This window comes from Temnothorax curvispinosus, unplaced genomic scaffold (genome assembly GCF_003070985.1).
Source record: "Temnothorax curvispinosus isolate PA1 unplaced genomic scaffold, ASM307098v1 QBEX01001498.1, whole genome shotgun sequence".
Taxonomy (NCBI): Eukaryota; Metazoa; Arthropoda; class Insecta; order Hymenoptera; family Formicidae; genus Temnothorax; species Temnothorax curvispinosus.
The window spans coordinates 3,094-12,885 of NW_020211278.1; the positions used below are offsets into that span (position 1 = coordinate 3,094).

The 9,792-nt window shown below is 43.2% G+C and overlaps 1 protein-coding gene across 2 annotated transcripts; it reads left to right on the top strand.

Moving 5' to 3' along the window:
* The first annotated feature begins 1,013 nt into the window (after positions 1-1,013).
* Positions 1,014-9,245, top strand: LOC112465312 (transcription factor collier-like). Of its 2 annotated transcripts, none has more exons than XM_025032826.1 (8): positions 1,014-1,091; positions 2,942-3,074; positions 6,370-6,524; positions 6,603-6,729; positions 6,868-7,170; positions 7,424-7,693; positions 8,190-8,420; positions 9,156-9,245. In XM_025032826.1, the coding sequence occupies exons 1-7, from the start codon at positions 1,077-1,079 to the stop codon at positions 8,318-8,320; spliced, it is 1,134 nt and encodes a 377-aa protein (XP_024888594.1). In that variant the 5' UTR covers positions 1,014-1,076; the 3' UTR covers positions 8,321-8,420; positions 9,156-9,245. The 2 variants fall into 2 exon arrangements, with proteins under 2 accessions (XP_024888594.1, XP_024888586.1); XM_025032818.1 differs by having other exon boundaries at positions 1,015-1,091; positions 9,142-9,231.
* The last annotated feature ends 547 nt before the right edge of the window (positions 9,246-9,792 follow it).

Sequence of the window (9,792 nt, forward strand, 5' to 3'; positions counted from 1 at the left end):
GCGTTTGATTTTTCCATGAAGTCCCCAGTACCCATGGACGCACTCTTCGGGGAGAATGACAATGGCGTCCCATGGGACAAAAAGCCTACCAGCTACGTAGGAAACTACCCCTCTTTCTTGCCAGTGTCGTCGTCGACGTCGTCTCGGCCCTCCTGATTGTTTCCTACGCGTTTCCTTCGCTTTCTCGATCCTTCTCGGTCTGGCATTCAACTACCTGATCTCTAAACTCTCCTCTCGCTCCTCAGTCAACTCCTCCCATCTCTGTAAGTACAAACCAATAGGTGAGATGCGTCTCAAAAAAAAAAAAAATTCCTGAAATTCAATATTCTCGGCGTTTTGCATAATTCATGAAAATTGAGCCGACGGCTTTTTGGTAGAATTCTCTCGCATATATATGTATTTTCGTGTCCCAACATCCTATATTATATGCGACTCCTACATAATAAAGTATTTAATATGTCATTATTTTTAGAGATATGTGCTTATTAATCTCATTTCTGGGTTATAATTAATAGTGAAGAATATATTATGTAGAATATAAATTTTTCTCAGTAATTGTATGTACTTTAATATACCAAATTGCATTAAAATATAATTTTGTATTTAATATTTTCAAGAATTATGCGATCTTATATCACGTTTCAGATATATTTACAAAAATAATTATAAGATATAAAATAGAAAAAAACGTATTATAGTATTTTCATCGTAAAAATGTATTACGAGCATGTCCTTTGACGTTGTGACAGGACAATGAAGTAGCCGCATATTTTGCGCGGTACACAATGCCGTACGCGGGCCTAAAGGTCGAGAAGCACGTAGAGAGTCGGGAGTTTAATCTAGAGAAATACTGAATAATAGAGGGGTGTGGAACGGGCCTCGCGATTGGCTTATACAATATTCAGTCTTGCTTTCCGGCCAAGTTCGCGTTCTAATTAAGTTCCCGGCGTTGAAGAGCGTTAAGCACCTTGTCAACCGTTTAACTCTGGTCCCCTCTGTGTACTTGCAGATTCTTCCTCAAGTTCTTTCTCAAGTGTAACCAAAACTGCCTGAAGAACGCCGGCAATCCACGTGATATGAGACGCTTCCAGGTAAGTTGCCCGTGCTCGTATAGTCTATCTATCTTAAATATAAATGCACGATTCATGTTTGATGAATTCGATTTTGTTTCTATACATTAAGAATTTCCGTAAAATTTTTAGAATTTAAAATATTTATCAAGACGAATACATCTGCATGACTCAGGATTAATGGATTCGTCTATAGATACGAAAACAATCTCATATTCATAACGTAATTTATCACATGGCGCGATTTACGGCTCTGCTTGAGATACAGTTAATCGCTTCCGGCTTTCCACCCACTTGATTCAAAGACGTTCCGAGTCGTGTCGCAATGCTGAAATGCACACTACGCGAGACACTTCCGTCATTCGAGTCACGATTCGCGAAATTATAGGGGCGGACAGACGGAGACGAGAACGCCGAAATTCCGCGCCGCAACATCGTGCGACGCCTATCGTCACAGGGAGCATTGTTCTTCGCGTAAAATTTCCGTGTGTTTACCGCACTTTACTATTATTATTCCATATATCTACACTAAAGTCAATCAACTTCTATAAACGAATAAAGACGATGGTTTCTGATTAGATAACGATTTCTAGACGGCCTCGGCATAATTCAAAAGTCGCGACAATTAACTCTCGGCGCAATCTAATCCCCAACTCACTCTCATATTCGTCCCTTATCCTTTCCAACATTACCACTCTCGCTTACCGAAGATATACCTGCATCTATCCCTCTTTCCGTTTCCCTTCCGCCAAAACGAAAAACAGAATTAAAAAATAAATTATCAAAGAACGGCGGTGAAAGAACCCCAACGGTTCATCCTTTACGTGACTCATCTCTTTTTGTATTCGACCCTTTTTAGTTTTCTCTTTTTCACGCGGTCGGCACAACGACAAACTGAAGATTAGAATACTCATCGTACTCCCGAATTTGTTTCTGAATTGCTTACTGCCGAAAGTTGTGAATTAAAATTTTAGTGCAGTCTTCACGGAAATCTCTCTGCCGCCGTGAGGCAAGCGGAAGAGCGTAGGTTATCGTCGCTTTACTCTAAGTTGGCGGTGGTGTTACTCGCCGAGTAATATCACCGGCACGCGAGAAAGTTGCGAAGTTGCGAAGGACAAAACTTTCGGGCATTTTCCAGCCGCTCGCCCGATTTTATAAACGTTCTTCTTGCTTCACCGCGAAAATCTTTTCAACGCCTCGTAGCGTGCGCGGAGAACGGCGTAAACGCTTAAGCAAGTAATTTTGTTCCGGTTGTTAGACATCTCTAATAAATAATTTACGTTGTGTGTTTTATTGTTATAATTGTGAGGAAGGATAATCGTATATCTTAATACGACTATATTCCTGTACTTGCGCGATTATATCGACGTCATACGTCGTACGTGCAAGTTGCGAATTGCATGCCGCGGTATCCAGTGCGGCAAATCGAGTTGTGCATGCTCGTTCACGGAAGATATGATGAACTTGGTTCGATATATGACGCGCATGAGAGAAATGCAGTATTATTCACGGTAGCGTCTATTGCGCGGCGCATTTTTCTACGCGCTATTAAGTCAGATATAAACAGATACAAACATAAATTTTACGGAAGTACATAACATTTTAATTTAGTAATTATTTTTCAAATATTTATTGAATTCAAACATTTATCATGCCGCGTTTAACTTCATGTTTCTCAAAGAGTCTCACATGTTCTGGAGTCTGTCGTTGAATAATTTGCATGAAAATGTTTTCGAATATAAGAACTTGAAATTTTATCAACACATAAATGTTTGTAGAGGATAATTTTATTATTAGTTTATTACATTTGTACATTAATTGTCACTGTCTTACATTATCTTTCATCGGTAAATTTCCATTCTGCCTAACAGGTGGTTATATCTACGCAAGTGGGAGTGGAAGGACCATTACTAGCGGTTTCGGACAATATGTTCGTCCACAACAACAGCAAGCACGGGCGCAGAGCGAAACGCTTGGACCCCAGTGATCCTGGCGAGTATAATAGTAAGTATAATCCATAAATATTATCAATTAATCAGTATCGTCGAAGAGATAATTTATGCGGAGCGGCGCATCGATAACGCCTGCATATTTAATGCGCGAAACTGCACGAGCATTTACACGATAATTCGATTTGCCCGTAAACACCAATTGGCCCGCCGTACAGTTTTTCGTTATTTAATTTTGCAGTCAGCTGCTATATATTCCCCGACAGTAATTTGCAGCCGGCCTTCGCCGTGCTAACAAAGCACTCGCAGAAAATATGATAATTAATTAACGGACGATAATTAAAAAGCCCGGTGCGCACATTAAACGTCCTCATTTATTCAACCCATCGATTTTTCACGGATGATATGATTCACGGCGCGTAAGCGCTTTCAACGCTTGTCGATCAAAATCGACTTCCCGAGCGATTCACGTTTCGAGGCATTGCCAATTCGAATGCTCGCGGCGTGTTGTTTCTCTCGTGCGGCGCCCCTTCCGGCGAGGGCGGGGGGGGGGGGGGGGGGGGGGGGGGTCAGTTTTCTTCGAGATCGGCATAACGACTCGGGAGCCGGGGCGGCGGGGCGGAATCGTAAGAGGGTTGCAGGAGGGCGCACCGGTAGAATGGGATATATGGAGTCATAGGGCAATTCAGCAAAGTTTGGCGTCGGCCGCGCATACAAACGGCTGATATCGCACGGCCACCCCTCCCCCCTTTCCCCCCTCGTCCCTGCTCGCTCCTCTCTCGCGCAGGCTTCTTCCTCCGTCTTTTCTTCCTACCTATGCCAAGACAAGATGTAAATCAATGGGATGCGGGGAAAACGAAGGATCCACGGCTCCGTTCCGCGCTCCTTGTTCCTCGGTCTTATTTCCCTCCACTCTGCGCTCGCTCGAAATTCGCCCGAGTGCCTGTCCCCCCTCCCCCTTCTTCTCGCCGCGGGTTCCAAGATTCTCGTCTCCACCCGCGTCAGTTTCTTCTTTTTACCTGGTTGGCTGCCGCGCGGAGCGGCAAAGACACAGAAAGAAAGAGAGCGGAATTGGCCCGCTTCTCTCATCTCGATCTCTGCTTCTCTCATTCAGTTTCCGCCTCTGTCGTTCTCGGCGCTCTCCACTTCCCCGTGGTGGTTGCCGCGGTGCGTTGGTTTGTGAATGCTAAGTTTAAGCTATCTCGCGTCCCCCGCCGCCGCCCTCCTAGAGCCTCCGCGCGACGCCAATGAAGGTACCAACACATCCACTCTTTCCAAATCCCCCCGCAAGCTATCCCCCGAAACGCCGAAACGAGCATACCAATGAGACAGGAAACACGAGAGAAAGGGGAAGAACGTAGAACGCCGCGCCGGTATCTCGTGGATTTTGCTGTCATTGTGAACGAATTCTCTCGGTTGCTGTACAAATCAAATCTTGATTGTCCATGAAATTTGAAACGCTTGCTTACGATCTATCTTTCCCGATACGCCGTTTTTACAACGCGTTTCTTATTTGACAAAAACGTTGTTGCTATTTTCATTTTACGCTTCATACCTTGCTTCCTTTTTTAAATTTAATTTGTGACACGAAAGAGAAGAAAGGATTATAAATTTTGTAAAAATTCCAAACTCGTTTCATATAACGGAGTATAGGATGCTATTTTTGTTATATCAGATATATTAAAAGTAACAAGCAAAAAATTTTATCACACATTCGACATTCAATGAAAAACGATATGGAAAAGTATTCGCCGTTCTGGCTGAATATTAAAGATATAATTGCGCGACATTGTCGTAATGATACTTGCTTGCGCCGGGATAAAACCCGGGTTTTTTCTGGCAAATTTCTCGAGTCTTTACCACGGCGAACGAAGTTATCGCGCGATCTCGCAGTGATCAAAGGGAATCGGGCCGAACGTGTCGGAGTACGGCTCTTCGACTTCGACGATAGTTCGGTGGCAAACGAGGGGGGCCGGGAGGGTTGGGGAATAACACCCCTTACCATTCAGTGGTGCGGAGGATTTTATTTATTCCGGGTTGGTACGCTTGTTCCTTGGCCTCCTCCACTGAATCCCTCTTTTCAACCCTCCACCTCTTCTCCTCCTCCTCCTCCTCCTCTCTACCACCCTCGCGGCGGCCCGCACCACGCCGCTCGACAATTCTCTACCAGGATGGTTGCCAACACGGCCGGCTCTCTTTAACGACTTTCTCGTACATTGAACGCAATAAATACCAATGTCCCATTGAGGAATTCCCATTTACGTAGGGACCACACTCTTGCAACTCTTTAACGCTTCCGCCGTAATGGTCACTTGTTGACTTCATTTTTGTCCGATGAATAAAATTGTGCAAAGTTATGTAATCTCTCCAATTGTATCATATGGTACAATTTTATTGCAAATTTTTATTCTAGAATTTGTATTTGAAGTATTTCGTCGATTTTACACTTCATTGATGCGACAGTTATTTTATTATTAACCTGAAGACAATCGCAAAAGTGGATAACCGTTAATTAAGATAACTGCGAAGAAATATCTTGCCTCTCGACAATGTCTAAAGAATATTCTTTAAATACGGTCAGATATAAACAACGTCTCGCGATCTTTCAAGCCGCCGAGATTTATCGATGTGACGGCACATAAGCACTCGAAGTGGAAAGTGTTTGAGCATCACTGAGAGCAATATACCATGATGTCAGCCACTCTGCCGTGGCTCCGCTTCGCCCAGGGTCGGTGCCGGGGGTGGCTTGGCTTCGCCGGGGTACAAAATGATATCATTGGGTTATAAATTCCAAGCAGAGACACACCGGCGGCCCGATCGTCCCCTCCCCTTTCTTCTTGTTACAACCCTTCTCCGAGCATCTCCGACTCTCTCTTCCTCATACTCTCTCTCTCTCTCTCTTTCTCTCGCCGCCTCATTCTCTATCCGCCGTTCTCCTTCATAGTTTCTCTTTCATTTTCCGCCTCTTTCCCACTTTCACGAGTCCCACGACCTCGAAAACTTGCACGCCGGAAAATATATCTGCCACTCGGCCTCAACCGAATAAACAGAATATTCAGATAATTTTCCATATCCTATTTCTCTCTTCCCTCTCGTCAGTCGCGAGTTATTTTCAAGATACCGCTTGGTTTTGTCTAATTCTCGACTTGTAATTTTTTTATTTTGTTACTCTTAATTTTCTTCATTATGGGAAAACTGATCGTTTAACGCTTTTAAAGACTCAATGTGATTGTCTCTCAAGCTGACAGGAAATTTCAACGCATTTCACGCAAATATGAATCCAATTAAATGCTAAGCTAATGAAATTAAGTATAGAAAATATAGTAGTATTTCTATGTTATGAACCCTAGGTTTATATCCGCCGATACCTCTCCAAACGCCGTGCATAAAGGCGATATCGCCTAATGAAGGTTGGACGTCGGGTGGATCCACCGTCATAATCATCGGTGAAAATTTCTTCGACGGATTGCAGGTGGTTTTCGGATCGATGCTAGTTTGGAGCGAGGTCAGTAACATTGGAAATTTCTAGCACTAATTTTGCTGCGGTAAATATAAAAAAATATATTCGTTTTTTTCATTACAGTTTATCACTCCACACGCAATCAAGGTGCAGGCACCAGCGCGGCAAATACCCGGCGTCGTCGACGTCACGTTACATTACAAAAGCAAACAATTCTGTAAAGGAGCGCCTGGCAGATTTGTCTATGTTTGTAAGTACGAAGAGAAGGTCTGGTACCTATCGCGAGAGATCTACGAGAATAATAATTATCGCGGAGAGATTATGAGATTACGTCGGACCCTGCCCGATCACGCAGTAAGAGCGAACGAACCTTTGCTGAATTTTCCAGCGGTAAACGAACCCACGATCGACTACGGCTTCCAAAGGTTACAGAAACTCGTACCGCGGCACCCCGGTGACCCTGAAAAGCTTCCGAAGGAGATAGTATTGAAGAGGGCGGCGGATCTAGCGGAAGCCATTTACAGTATGCCCAAGAGCGGAAACATGGGCATCGCGGGGGCACCGAGAAGTCCGGGTTCAGTGCACGCACCCGCACCTCCCACATCCAGTTCGGCAACGGCATTTAATTCGTATACGGGGCAACTTGCAGTGACGGTGCAGGAAAATGGTAGCGCGGCAAAATGGACAGACGGTACGTACGATGTGTGTATGTGTGTTTCTCTGCAATGTAGACGATACTCTCGCTCATACCATCTTCATAGATATTAGATGTTTATTGTATAATTTAAAAAGTATATATACATATAAAGTGCCTCGCGATCTCTTCTCTAGATAGAGACTCGTACCAATCAAGACGCAGATGTCCCTGAGTTAAATTTATTAGGCAACCACTCACGACCTGAAATACTGACGAGTTCGTCTGACGGGCAGGTTTCTATTTCTAGACGGTAGTTCCGTGACGACAGGAGCTGCTGCTGACGGTGGAGGCGGCGGCGGCGGTGGCGGCGGCAGTGGCGGCAGCGGTGGTAGTGTCGGAGCCAACGTCGGCGGCAACGCCGACGCCTACAGACAAAGCAGCAGCGCAAGTCCACGTGGTGTCGTAACCGGTGGTGGTTATTGCGGTAGTTCAGCCAGCACACCACACAGTCACAGTACTAACGGAAGTTATTCCGTCGCCAATCCGTACACCGGCAGCCCGACTCTCTACACCTCGCGTAAGTCGGCTCTCTCTTTCTCTTTCTCTATATGCTCCCGCAGACGACCCATGTCTGTGCAGTGTTACTGCAAAATCCAAGTTGTGCCGGGATAAAGTGTAACTTTTTTTTTTTACATTCGGCAACTTTTACAATTCGTGTGTTGTAAAATCGATTAAAACGATAACAGCATAAAGGCGTAAATCATATTGCAGTGCGATAAAGAAAATAGTACCAATACTACAAATGCTGAATGATGCAAGATTTAAAATTATTCGTTAAATCATTAGCCTTGTTATATATTTATATATACTTAACAAACATTTTATTATAATATGTACTTTATGACCAAAGTTTTTTTTTTTCAAAAACGTCAATTTCTTCGGCACAACTGTAAACGAAGATACCTAATACTCATATTTGTTCACGTATCCAGCACGCATGCCCTTCTTCTATTCTATTTAACCTCTCGATGCACGCACTTATGATTTTCCCTTATGTGGAATTTTCGTTTTAGCGCACGAACAATATGGCATATTCTATACATCCGGGGACGGGAGTGCGTTCGCCCCCGTAGTACGACCACCGACCACCTCAGTCCCACCGCACTGGCCCACACAGCACCACCTCGCCACAGCCGCCCAGTAACCGCTAACCGTCCACCATCACCACCAACACCACCATCATCACCACCACCATCACCCTATGCACTGCGATTAAAGAGTTATGAGAGACGACATTTGAGAATGTACGTACACTTATTTACAACGCGACAGTAATCTTAATCTAATTGCCAATTTTTAACTTTTAAGTGTTCGCTTTTTTCATGATATTCTTTCACGCTACAAAGCTTTCTGTAATTAGTTTAATAAATTACAAATATTGCGATCGTAGCATCAGGAGAAAATAATTTTGTTGGAATGAAATTGTATATGTGTGTGGGTGTATGTGTAGCACTAACATGATACGTGTACGTGTATATCATACAACAATCGAAAAATGGCTAGAATCTTTTCTGTGCACATATTCTCAATTTATATCTGCGAAATTTTGATATATGCTGTTCACTACCCTGCTGCATCTATCTCTCCGCACGGGTTATGAGAAGGCTTCACAAATCTTCGCCGCCGATCGCACATTTTTAGATCGCCAGTCGTTCGAGACTTAAAAGCTTCAATTAAATAGAATTATTAAAACGGATTATTTATTAAATAAACAGATGAATGTATAATGGTCCTGTAAGAATCGAGCGATTATTTCTAATTTTGTTATAGAATTAACAATTAGATATTTCTCTCTTTACTTCTCACATGAATACTTTATCATTGCTTTATGAGACATCCTGTTTTATTTAATCAATTTTATTATTATAAATACTAAGTTGTTATGATTTCCGCTATTTATTTTTTATTTATTGATTGTGTGATAGCGTTTAAGCAATATCGCACTACTAATGTTATAACCGACAGTGGGCATGTTGCAGGACTAGGAGAGGTGGTTGGATCACCGTTCAACATGAACCCATTTATGTTGCCCACCTGCAATCAAGGATATTCAGCCGCTGCCAGTCCGCTGCTTTCGTCAAACGGCAAATAGTGCTACGAGATGTAAACTCCGACGAGAATGACGTGGCTCGTGGCCTTCGCGGAGATACTGTACGATCCAGGGAATTAGTATATGCGACCGCATCTGAATAATTATCCGGATAACCACCGCATAAACGATATCGGATAATGATCGCATCGGCGTACGTACATTGCCTTCGCGAATTCGACTTGCTTGTGGCTCTGTTTCTCTTCTGCTCCTTTTTGCGGTGGAAAAAGGAAAAAAGAGCCGCACGTGGCATCATCATTTTCGTCGGAGTTAAAGTCGACAATTTCGTAAGGAATCAGGCAAAACAGTGCAAAAATCTAAGACAACTATCTTGCAACGATCACCGATGATCGCATTAGTTAAGAAACGATACATATCGAACAACGAGAAGGTGTTTTTCTATAAATCTAACAGCTCGGTCAAAAGATGGCTCGAATGATTATTAAAACATATATCTAAAAACAATTGTCTTATTTTATAACAGTTCCAATAATTTGTATAGTTGATATTAAATTCTTATATAAATA

Bases quoted from the DNA above. Each gene is read 5' to 3' on its own strand.
- LOC112465312 (XM_025032826.1), top strand. The intron at 3,075-6,369 runs GTAAGTATAATC...TATGAACCCTAG, and splicing joins TGATCCTGGCGAGTATAATA to GTTTATATCCGCCGATACCT. The intron at 7,171-7,423 runs GTACGTACGATG...TTCTATTTCTAG, and splicing joins CGCGGCAAAATGGACAGACG to ACGGTAGTTCCGTGACGACA.